This window comes from Ovis aries, chromosome 8 (genome assembly GCF_016772045.2).
Source record: "Ovis aries strain OAR_USU_Benz2616 breed Rambouillet chromosome 8, ARS-UI_Ramb_v3.0, whole genome shotgun sequence".
Taxonomy (NCBI): domain Eukaryota; kingdom Metazoa; phylum Chordata; class Mammalia; order Artiodactyla; family Bovidae; genus Ovis; species Ovis aries.
Genome location: NC_056061.1, coordinates 82,666,991 through 82,679,645, shown reverse-complemented (window position 1 = coordinate 82,679,645; position 12,655 = coordinate 82,666,991). Strand labels below are relative to the sequence as shown.

General features: G+C 49.1%; 1 protein-coding gene across 4 annotated transcripts in view; it reads right to left on the bottom strand.

Annotated features, from left to right (window-relative positions):
- TULP4 (TUB like protein 4) overlaps positions 1–12,655 on the bottom strand; it is a 197,865-nt gene that overhangs the window by 17,159 nt on the left and 168,051 nt on the right. For all 4 annotated transcript variants that reach the window (XM_060419298.1, XM_027972621.2, XM_060419299.1 and 1 more), the window contains 3 exons: positions 10,984–11,150; positions 2,040–2,264; positions 833–1,067 (listed from right to left, as the gene is read on the bottom strand). In XM_060419298.1, the coding sequence (XP_060275281.1) occupies positions 833–1,067; positions 2,040–2,264; positions 10,984–11,150 (627 nt within the window). The remainder of the gene's footprint in view (positions 1–832; positions 1,068–2,039; positions 2,265–10,983; positions 11,151–12,655) is intronic.

Here is a 12,655-nt window from a genome sequence, read left to right as displayed (position 1 = left end):
CTGCCCTGTTCAAATTCTTGTCCTTCTCCCATGCAAGATACACACACCCCGTCCCCACAGCCCCCAAGTCTTCTGCCTCATTCCAGCATCAACACTCTCATCTAAAGTCCAAGGTCCCGTGTAAATCTAAGTCAGACATGGGGGAAACGCTGTGTACAATTCACACTGAGGCCAAACTCCTTTCCAGCTGTGGAGCAGTGGAAGCAGATAAGCTATGTGTGTCCAAAATATAGCTGTGGGGGCAGGCACAGGGGAGAGTGCTGTCCAAAGGGGGGAAGGGAGGGAGGCTCCTGGGGGAACCGTGCAGGGAGCACCTGGGCACGCCCACGGAGACCAGTCTGGGGGAGCTCCTGGAAGGATGGGCTGGCCCGTCATGCTAGATCTCCATGGATGAGTGGACACTGCTCTCAGCAGTCAGCTAATGCACAGCTAATGGGGGATGAGCCAAGGGCAGCAGTAACATTCTAGAGGGAGGCTGAGGAGTGGGATGGAGGTTCAGAAGCTTTAACTCTCTCGTTGCCTCTGGGGGGTGGGCAGGCAGCACCCCACTACTGCCTTCTGATCGCCTCCACAGCACATAAGGTCCTCAGTGAACACCTGATAAGTAACCTGCAGAGGCAGCTGCTGGCTGCCTCTCACCACAGCCCCAACCCCACAGAGCCCTACGGAACGCTTTCACAACCCTGGCAGAAGGAGCATTTACAGAAGCCTTAACTTTTAACAGAGAAATAGAGCGGCTTCAAGGACGCTCCTAGCCAGCAGAGGCTGGCTCATGTTTCATCCACAGGCCCCACCTGTGCACAGGCCGCCGCGCCCTGGGGGAGGGCCCCACCTGATCGGCCGTCGGTCCGTGGGTCCATGATGACGAACTCGGGCCGCAGCTTGCTGATGCGCCGGCCCTTGAGGATGGGCACCAGCCCGCCCAGGTGCTCCAGGTAGAGCGTGTAGCACGGGCCGCCCACCTCCGGGTCATCCTCCGTGCGCTTCATGGTGCAGTGTAGCCGCTCGCTGCCGGCCGATGGGTAGCTGACGAAGTCCCGCATGTTGTTGGGGTCTGGAATTGGGGGCTGGAGGCAGGACACGGAAGGAAGAGCGTGTGGGCCTCACTGGTGACTGCACTGGCTGCGGCTCAGGGACTCATGGCTCTGGGGGCCCATGGGACTCTCCCAGGAGCTTTCAGGGAGACCTCAGCCAGGACCCCACCTCGGACAGTGGAACTGGAACCTGCCGGTGGGCCTGGGCTTGGACATGTTCTCAAAACTCCCCAAGTAACTCGAACGTGCAGCCAGGGTTGAGAATCGCTACTGCAGAACCAAGACTGTAAACCAACTCAGGGGGTTGCGGGGGAAATCATAACAGGTTCTAAAACTCTGATGTTTTAGAGAAAAAGTAACCAACAAGCCAATGTGATACTTAGAAGCAAGACAGAAAACAAAAGAGAATATTGTACAGAAAAGAACCTAAGGAGCAGAGGGAGGCCCAGAGGGTAGGAGGGAAAGCTGCCCTTAAACAGCGACTGGCAGCACAGTGCACCCACTCCGAGAATAGACTAGCTCCCGGGTTACCGCCAGGTTACAGCTGGCAGCCAGTGCTGATGGGGTCGGCCTCCTGAGCGCAGGGGTGAGGAGAACAGACCCTAGGACCGAATGGGGCTCAATCCTGACCACTCCCGTAACCGTGGATGAAGAGCTAGCTGACTTCCAGGAACACGTGCCCTGCTCTCGCACACGGGAATCACGGCAGCGGCTGCCACTGAGTCAGGACTGAACCGACAGACTGGTCATTGGGAGGGCCCCGGCAGTCAGGCTCGGAATGCTACCTTTGCCACGGGAGGCTTGGTTCCATCACCCAGGACCAACCAGCCTTGGACACGGCCGTGAGGGGCAGACCGCATGGGGTGAGGACCACAGCGGACTACGGACGTGGCGTGGCTGGCGCTCTGCTTGCAGATGCTCGCCTACCTCCCTGAGCCCACCCTCCTCCCCGCGGTTCTTTGGGGGCAGGCGGGCAGGCTGAGGGAGGAGGCGGGGGGGCTTCACCTTGATGGTGGGGGTGAAGGCAGTGGAGAGGTAGGAGCAAAGGCGGGGGGGCAGGGCCAGCTTGCTGACATCCTTGTCCTCGCGCAGGGCGCTGGCGATGGCCTGCTGGCACAGCAGCTGCAGGCTGGACACCCGGTGCTCCACGCGCACCACGTACAGGGCTGGTCCCGACGCCATCAGCAGCCGTGAGTCCCGGTGTCCCCAGCAGATGGAGACAATGGGGCGCTGCCGGGGAGGGAAGGGAGGGCAAGTCAGGTTTGCTTGGGAAAGCAAACCGAGGTCACACACCCCGTGTCGAGCAAAACAAAGCCATCTCACAGATCTGCAGCATGTTGGTTTTAAAAAGCACAATAGAGAACATTAAGTCCATATGATAAAGAGTCAGTACTGTTGGTGAATAGCAGTTAGGTCCCCAGGCCAGAGCCCAAAGCACCAGAACGGTGCTACGAAATTCTTTCACATGGATTATCTCATTAATATGGTGACAAAAAAACCTAACTGAACTTCATATAATGACATTTCTGCCAGGGGATGCACTTAGCCTGGGGTACAGCAACCCCTTTTCCTTACTGAGGCCCTGCCTACTTGGATCCTGAAGTAATCAGCAGCAGTCCAAGGCTTGGAGGGGTAGTGAGGGGGCAGACCAGATGGCCCATCACTTTGGTCCTGACAAAGACCATTTCAGATAGTCAGGTCAACACTAGATTCAAGCCACAAGCTTGTGACCCGGGGAATATTATATAACCCTGGAAGTCTTGTACTTTTCCATGAGTAAAATGGGGGCTGTGAGGATTAAAGGAGACGAAAGATAACAGTGCTTCTGGGACCTATCACAAGTGACAATCCACAGATTCTCAGCTATCCTTGAGCTGACGGGGCAGGAAAGGGCAGAGAGAGGAACACAGTTCCTGGCAGCTGTTCTAGGGGCCTGTGGACATTACTTGCTTTGAAAAGGGAGGATGATAGCCAAATACGTGAGTCAGAAACTGGCTGCATCAGGGAAAAGAAATCCAAGGCTCAGGGGTTCCATCAGTCAAGGAAGAAAGAAAGAGGTGGAGGGCTGTGATGGAGAAGCAGTGAGAGAATCTGCTCCTTCCAATCCAGGCAGATGGAGTCCTAATTTAATGGAGTCCTGAGGGGCTGCCAGGATCGGAAGCGGGGAACATCAGATCTTGCATACGAAAAAGATAGGAAGAGAACTTTCACGACACTTCAGGGACAATCGTCGAGATAAAAGGAACACATGAAGACACTAGCTTAAAATAGCCTCCCGGGTCAGCTAATTCTGGTTTCAAATTCAAAACAGAATGCAAGGCTGAAGACAATTCATCTTTCATTGCCATCACAGCAAGGCCGGGCAGCTGCTGTGTGGGACCATGGCCGTGGTTCCCTGGAGGAGGCCCAGGGGGCCTGGCACTCAGTCTGGGGGCTTCAAACTACTTCCAAGATGGGCCTCCTTGTAAGAGGATCCCTCACAGAGGGTAGACCCAACAGAGAACACAGTTAACTGACAAGATGTGATCACAGATGATGACAAGGAAGACAACACAGAAAAAAATATACCCCCTAAACTTCCTGGCATCAGCAACTACCTCCCCATTAGTGCAGTTCAGGACAAAAGTTCTTTTAGTAGCATAATCATGCTTAGTCATACTATAATATATAAGGGTATCAAATCCACACCCTGTACACCTTAAACTCACAGAGTGTTCATATCAAATAAATCTTAATAAAGCTGGAAATAAGTAAGAAAATTAACACACACCACAAAATCCTTTTATACCTCGTGTATGCTTGCACAGGTGCTTACATGTCCTCCTCCTCTCTACAAGGCTCGCTTCCTACTGGTGCTCGCCTTCTTGCGCTGGTCACTGGGGCCCCAGCCTACGAGCCCTCACTACAAGTGCTGTGTTGTTTCAGAAAGCACAGGAGTCAAGGTGGCGGCACAGACGCAGGGTGGGGTGCCTCCAGCCAGCGGCCTCGCCCTTGGCGATTTCTGGGGCCCCATCTGTAGGTGGCACAGGCATTCCTCGGTCTTGCCCAACCCAGCCTCACACACGGGGCATGTCTTCTCCAGGCACACCCCCCCCCACCCAGGATCAGCTGCAGCCGAAGAGAACCGTGTCTGCCTAATATTCTCTTCCAGCAAACCTGGATATACACGACTCCCACAGATGATGTTTTCGTTTGAACAGCTGTCATCTGCTAGGGAAAAACTCAGATGCAAATCTGTAGGCTTCATCGCTTTCTCAAATTGCACAAAATGACTATTTTTAGAACCAAAGCTAGAGGTGTGCAGTTGATAATATTCAGATCTTAATCTGTTGTAGGTATTTTGCACGTAAATCTGAGGCACAAGACAAGACACATTTCGGGAGCACTGGTGTGGCAGGAACCTGGTGCCCTGGTGAATGTGCTGGACAGACACAGGTGGCCCCTGGCTGGAGATGTGTGACGTTCACAGGGAGCTCGGGGAGCAGCTGTGGATGGTCAGGTTGCCCTCTCTCTGTGGCAGACGCCAGCCCCTTGTGAGGAGAGGGGGAAGTCTGCTCCCTCAGCCTCCCTGGCCACGGCGTCCCGGAGGGTCAACGGCTGGTTTCAACCCCTTACAGCTCATGCAGAGACGCCAACGAGCTCCTGACCTCACCTCCTGCTGCCACAGGACCCATGCCGTGCGTCCACCAATCATACTCGCCTATGAGCTGTCATCAGTCCGTCAGTGAGTCCCTGTAAAGTGTATGTAGTGGGCCGGACACATGCTGGGCATCCGGGGATTGACACAGAAGAAAAGGAATTCCCTGCTTCATGGGTCTGAGGCTCTGAGGAGGGAGGGGAGACAGGAGGGTCTTGGGCTCTGTGACAGGGACAGATGGTCTGATGGTGTCAGATGGTGACAATGCTGCAAGGTAACAGCAGTAAGATAAGGGGCCAAAGGAAGAGTAGGGGTCATTTCAGGCAGGGGGACAGAGAAGGTGTCCCCGGAGGAAGTCTCAGCTGAGGCCTGACCCGAGGGAGCTGTGGACATGGATGGATACAAGGATGATTCCTGTGACTGGAGCCCAAAGCTTCCCACTACTCCACTATCTGTGTGCACTGCATGGGGTCCTCTGATAACTTATTGAAGTCAAGGTCGCTCAGTCATGTCTGACTCTTTGCGACCCCATGGACCATACAGTCCATGGAATTCTCCAGGCCAGAATACTAGAGTGCATAGCTTTTCCCTTCTCCAGGGGATCATCCCAACTCAGGAATCGAACTCAGGTCTCCCACATTGCAGGCAGATTCTTTACCAGCTGAGCCACAAGGGAAGCCCAAGAATACTGGAATGGGAAGCCTATCCCTTCTCCAGAAGATCTTTCCGACTCAGGAATCAAACCGGGATCTCCTGCACTGCAGGCAGATTCTTTATCAACTGAGCTATCAGGGAAGCGCCTAAAAACTAGAGGGGAATAAAAATAAAAAGCAGGATGTCCTTCCCTTGTTAAAGATAAGCCGTTCAAGTGGGATTAGAGTCAACAGACCACGAAAGGGTCAAACCAGCTACACTGGCCTGAGAGAAAGAAAAGGTGGCCACCCAGTTATGTGGTTTCTGGGTGATGAGGCCCTGCTGGGGAGTCAGACCCCAGGAATGTCAGAGAAGTCTCCTGTTACCCAATCACCTGCCTTCCTTTCTGTTGTTCTTTAGTCGCTCAGTCGTGTCTGACTCTGCAACCCCATGGACTACAGCCTGCCAGGCTCCTCTGTCAATGAGATTTCTCAGGCAAGAATACTGGAGTGGGTTGCCATTTCCTTCTCCAGGGTGTCTTCCCAACCCAGGGATTGAACCCACATCTCCTGCATTGGCAGGCAGACTTATTTGTCTTTTACCACTGAGTCACCAAGGAAGCCTAAGCTTCCCCTAAGAAGGTGGGTATCTCTTTCAGAGGAAATACACTTCAAATGTTTCACAGCCCCGGACAGAAGGAGGTATTCAATGTTTGTACAGGCATGTACACAGAAGGAAAGCTTCAAGAACAGTTTACTTGTAAATAGACCAAGGTGGTGACTAGTCACCATAAAACTGTGTTGGTTGGTGCCATGGACAGTTCTGAATATTAAGTTACAATGATCTGACCAAAAACTAAGCCACAGTAATAAAGCTGGCTCAGGACTCATTCACCCAAACCTCCGTTTTAAAAGAACATGCACCATTCTTGAATCTTGTAAGCAGACAACCCCAGAAGGAACTTTTTCATCTATTTACAGCAAACAATGGGAAAAGCATACCTATGCCAGCTTTGTGAGAATAGGCAGAGTTAATTCTCAACAAAAGGAGGCAAGTACAATTTTTGTTAAGAGTCTCCTTCAAGAGCACAGAAAGTCAATGACCATCACTCACTTGACTTTTCAGTGTCCACACTATCTTCCTCCTCTTTTAATTTTTTACCCAAATATCCTACATTAATACCTGAACCTTACAGAATGTACGGTGATTCTACCAATCTGCCTTTAATACAGAAAAAGTTCATAAAGCTAAAACACACAAACCCCCAAAATCCAACAAGCCAACCAAACAAAACCAAACAAAAACACACTGATCTGAATTACTGAAGCCTTTGAACTATAGTCAGTGATGCCAACCTTCAAACTCTGTGGTCAGATTATCAGATATGCAATCATGTATGTGCGTACTGAGCCGGTTCAGTCGTATCTGACTCTTTGTGACCCGATAGACTGCAGCCCGCCAGGCTCCTCTGTCTATGGGGTTTCCAAGGCAAGAATGTTGGAGTGTGTTGCCATGCCCTCCTCCAGGGGCTTTTCCTGACCCACGGATCTGACTCTCATCTCTGGCGTCTCCTGCTTTGGTGGGCAGGTTCTTTACCACTAGCGCCACCTGGGAACCCCCAATTACATACAGATGGTCACAGATAGCAGCTGGTGAGATGGACTCTAGACTTTTAAAATATGACAGGGAGGAAGGAAAGGAAAATGAATTAGAGTGCATTTCCTTCTAAGAGCATCAGCCTCAGGCGTTGCTGCTGTGAGTAACTCAGGAGAATCCGTTTTAAAGTGAGGCTGCCACCAGTCTGTGCCGGGCACTGGCTTTGTGCGCAATAACCTATAATCTCATTAACCTGGAAATAAATTATCCAATCTAAGCTGCATTTAGTTCTTTTTATAAACAGCCCAATAAGCTGCCTAACTTCCTTCCTGCCATAAAAATGTTCCTGCCTTTGGACAACTTGCACAGCACAGTACAGACACGTGATTCTAGAATCATTACAGACGACAGTTAAGCTGCTGCCACACGTAATCGATACTGTATTTGGTTTTTAAAAGCATCGTTATTTAACTGTATATTACTGAAGTAATTTTTCAATGCCTGAAACAGACCCTCAAATGAAAAAAGAGTCAACAATTTATTAAAATGCAGGGACGCTATGTGAGTCTCTTTTCCAAAGGTAGATAAGAGAGCCAGTCTGTCTCTTATCCCTGAGCCTCAAATGGCTTAAACTCAGGATCTATGCTAGTTTCATGTGATAACTGATGAGAACTCTTGCAAATGGTTAAGGTCGTTGAGCTTCTACTGCATTCTAAGCACAGTGAAGATCAGAAAAATAGAGAAACTGTGGTCTTTGACTTTAAGAAAGTAAAACAAGTGAACAGAAAAAGTGGAATACCCGTGCCAGAGGTAGTAAACACCTTGAAGGTTCACAGAGAAGAGGGGTTGCAGTCTTCGGGCAGATTTACCAAAGGACGTTGTCTGTGTGGACAACAGAGACGATGGATTTCCTCAAGCTGAAATGGCCGGGAAGGACAGTCTCTGTAGGGGGGATGCAAGGCTGGTGGGAAGGGTGCCCTAAGTCAGACAGAATCATGGACGATGCTCAGTGCACTGGGAGCGTGTTTCAGCGCTTCAGTTCACAAATGCTCTAACAGACATAAAAGAGCTTAAGTCAAAAAGGGCTGCCGAGTTCCCAAGCTCTCCTACTTGTCTCTTAGTTAGCCAAGAGGTAGAAAACTGGCATGAGATCTAATTGAGGGCACATAGCCTACCGGGTCAAATATTCAACAGAAAGAACTAAAAAACCGTAACTGTCTATCCGTCAATCCACTGAACACGTACTTACTGAGCACCTATGCCAAGTTCCAGGAAATAGACTGGCAGTAGGGTCACAGTTACTGTGTAAGCAAGGCAACCTCTTCTTCAATCTCAAACACACAGGGACTCCAATATCTACATTTACTTTGCCACACACATTAGCCTCCTGCTAATGGCCTTAACTCTGCTCCACTTCAGCGCCTCCCGGGTTCGCCTCCTCACTTGGAATCACTTCACTTCTAAAGCAGGAGTCTGAATTTCCTATCCAAGCACAGCTTCCCACCCTGTGCTCATCACTTCTTTCTGAGAATGCCTGATTATGACTTTTTTCTGGCCACTCTCAGGTCACAGAGCTTCTTCCCACTCCAGCTCCATGGCTGCCCATTTCTGTAATGTTCTTCCCAGTTCCCTAAGTTCCTTCCATTCTTCATCTTTCTGCTACATGAATTTCTCCAATTCCTAGTATCAGGCAGCTTGTACCACTTCTGACTCTAGGGGTTGCAGAGGCGGCCTGGGCAACGCTGAATCTCACTTTAAAACCACACTGCCCTTCTCTGGCTGGGGCGTGACTCCAGCTCGTTACCTTGACTGGCTCCTGCATCACCTTCTATACTCCAGCACTCAGAGCTCTGAGCTCAGGGCCCAGCTGCATAGGAGCCCCGCAAAATACGTTTGCTGGATGCTTGAACAGATGAACAAAAAAATATGCTTATCTGCTCACAAAAGATTTTACATTGTCGAAACATACATTTAAATCCTGTAATTTGGGACCCTCCCAGCAGTCCAATGGTTAAGAATCTGCGCATCCACTGCAAGGGGCTCAGGTTCGATCCCTGGTTGGGGAACTAAGATCCCACATGCCATGCAATGCAGCCTATATAAATAAATAAATAAAACTTATACCAATAAACATCTTTTTAAAAAAATCCTACAACTCAACAACAACAACAAAAGAACAATCTAGTTAGGAAATGGACAATGGCCTTGAAAAGACATTTTTCTAAGGAAGATATACACATGGTCAACAAGTACATGAAAAGATGCTCAATGTAACTAATCATCTGCTGCTGCTGCTAAGTTGCTTTAGTCGTGTCCAACTCTGTGCAACCCCGTAGATGGCAGCCCACCAGGCTCCCCCATCCCTGGGATTCTTCAGGCAAGAACACTGGAGTGGGTTGCCATTTCCTTCTCCAATGCATGAAAGCGAAAGTGAAGTCGCTCAGTCGTGTTTGACTCTTAGCGACCCCATGGACTGCCTACCAGGCTCCTCCGTCCCTGGGATTTTCTAGGCAAGAGTACTGGAGTGGGGTGCCATTGCCTTCTCCAAACTAATCATCAGGGATACACAAATCAAAACCACAGTGAGATCCACCTCACGACCATCTGGATGGCTATCACCAAAAAGCCAGAAAACAACAAGAGCTGGCAAGGACGTGGGGGGTCTCTGTACACTTCTAGTGGGAGTATAAACTGGAGCACCCACTGTGGAAACAGTATGGAAGCTCCTCAAAAAGTCAGAAAAAGAATTACCATATAACCTAGCAATTTGACTCTGGGCATTTATCCAATAGAACTGAAAGGAGCATCTCAAAGAGATATTTGTATATCCCTGTTCACAGCAGCATTATTCATAATAGCCAAAAGCTGGAAGGAAACCAGACATCCGCTGATGGATGAATGGATGAACAAGATGTAGTTGTACACATATAACAGCATATTCTTCAGCCTTAAAAAGGAACGAAATTCTGACACAGGCTACAATGTGGTTGAAATAAGCCAGACACAAAAAGACAGACACTGCATGGTTCCACTTACATGAGGTAAGTAGAACAGTCGAATTCATAGGAACAATAAAGCATAGTTTCAGTTTTACACAATGCAACAGTTCTGGAGACTGGTTATACAATAACGCAATACACTTAAAAAATGGTTGAGACAGTAAATGTGTATTTTACTACAATTAAAAATATATGTATTTAGATAATTAGTGCTGGCATCTGGATTCCCAGGTGGCTCAGTGGTAAAGACCTCACCTGCCAATGCAGGAGACACAGGACACATAGGTTTGATCCCTGGCTAGAGAAGAGCCCCTGGAAGAGGCAATGGCAACCCCGTCTAATAATTCTTGCCTGGAGAATCCCATGGACAGAGGAGCCTGGTGGGTTAAGAGTCCATGGGACCACAAACAGTTGGACATGACTGAACACACACACAACTACAAATTTCCTAAAATCTGGCACACCTAACTCTCTGATGAGCTGGGTCAGACTAGAACGTAAGTCCCTAGTTTATTATCATCCCCATCAACTCACTGTCAGACCTATCTCCACTATACCTCCATGAGAGTAGAATTGTGTCTCCCCTGTAATTGATCCACACCAGAAATGAGGCAGTCTACAGATTTCTGGGAAATAAGAACAAACAGAAAGGGGCCCACATGTGCCCACTTTCTTAAAGATCTTTAAGCTTTTCTATTTATTGTTTAACAACAATTTAGCTTAAATGTAAAAGTATATTACTGGCATAACAAACAAAATCAGAGTAAATAAATGAAGATGAACCGTTTACTTCTCTGTAAGTTGCTGATTTTTACTTTGTAAAGATGATAAACACTAGCTCACTCTGCTTACTCACAGTCCACCATTTAGGAATAGAAATGGATATATTTTGGTTAAAAGGAAAAAACATTTTTTTCCTCTTACTTCTTCTGGCTTATACCGTATAATTTAATTCATGGTCAACAAAAGATTAAAGTCTGCCAAAGATAATTACAATGAGTAGAAATAGTTCAGGAGTACTTAATGGAAGTTGGGGGCAAATTAACACACTGGTGTCAAGCGTGTGTCCGACACATGTCCTTACTTGCACAAGCGTGTCTAGGGTAAAGATGTGCTCCCCACGAACGTTGTAGAACTTGACCATGGCACTCTTCAGAAGGGGGCCACTGGAGAGGTCACTGAGCTGGCTTGGGCGCTCCATACCAGCAACTGCCAGGAGGTCTCCCTGTGTGCACCACTGGGCCACCACCTCTGAAACGACAAAGAGGGAGGCAGTCAACATGAGCTGGTGGTGGGTGGGGGTGGTAGTGTTCATCCTGAACAGAAATGGAGCCACTGAGCACGTACAACGGTGTCCAAGTTTCTCTTGTGAAGACAAAAGAGACTCTGAACACAGATGTTCACTACATGGGTGGGGAGTACTCACTACATGGGAGGGGAGTGCTCACTACATGGGTGGGGAGTACTCACTACATGGGTGGGGAGTGTTCACTACATGGGAGGGGAGTGCTTACTACATGGGAGGGGAGTGCTCAGTACATGGGAGGGGAGTGCTCACTACATGGGAAGGGAGCGTTCACTACGTGGGTGGGGAGCATTCACTACGTGGGTAGGGAGTGTTCATTACATGGATTCAGAGTGTTCATTACATGGATGGGGAGTGTTTATTACGTGGAAGAGGAGTGTGCATAACATGGGTGGGGGGTGTTCACTACATGGATGGGGAGTGCTCATTACATGGATTCAGAGTGTTCATTACATGGATGGGGAGTGTTCATTCCGTGGGTGGGGAGTGTTCATTACATGGATTCAGGGTGTTCATTACATGGATGGGGAGTGTTCATTATGTGGAAGAGGAGTGTTCACAACATGGGTGGGGTGTGTTCACTACATGGATGGGAAATGTTCATTACGTGGGTGGGGAGTGTTCATTCCGTGGGTGGGGAGTGTTCATTCCATGGATTCAGAGCGTTCATTCCGTGGGTGGGGACTGCTGTTTCCCCTGAAGCGCACCTAAGCCCGGAGAAAACCACACGATGCATCTACTGCAGTACCGGCACTTCCAGGATGAGAAGGGCACAACTATGAGAGTGCAGGTCAGATCAGAGAACCCACCACTGTCCATCCTGAGTGTCCTTCCCTCTGCCATGACCCCGACTTCCAGAGAGGACTCAGAGAGTTTACAAAAGCTCCAAGTGAAATGCAAATCAAGAGCAAAGCCTAAATTCAATTCATTCAATGTTGTGTGCACTACTAGACAGATGAAGTTCGCATAAAGGATAGGTGTGCGTATCAAGGCCTTGACTTTCACCCAGCATCTGGGTGATGTGATGTGGGGTCTCAGAAGAGAAGATGATCCCTCTGCTGGATGGCAGTGTCATCACACACACTGTCACAGAGATGTGATGCTCACCTATGAGCCATTCAGGACCTAGAAGAAACGGCTGTTAGACATTGTGTCTAATTCCAACGTGAGCGATTCACTTATTCTTGCTGGTAAAGCAAGCTGCTGGTACAGTAAGATTTATAGCGTAGCTTGTTTTCCCTCAAGATCCTGAAACTGGATCTGGCTTATCCAGAGATCCCTGATTTCTGGAAGTCCGTGGCTGATTCTGCAGAGAGGCTGGAGTTGAAAGGTGCACCCCCATGACAGGGATGGGTTTCAGAACTTGGTCTAGATTTCGGCAGTTCCTGAGCTCCACCTGTGAGCTCAGCAGCTCTGTCTCATTCACGTGCGGCACCGATTCTGTCATCAA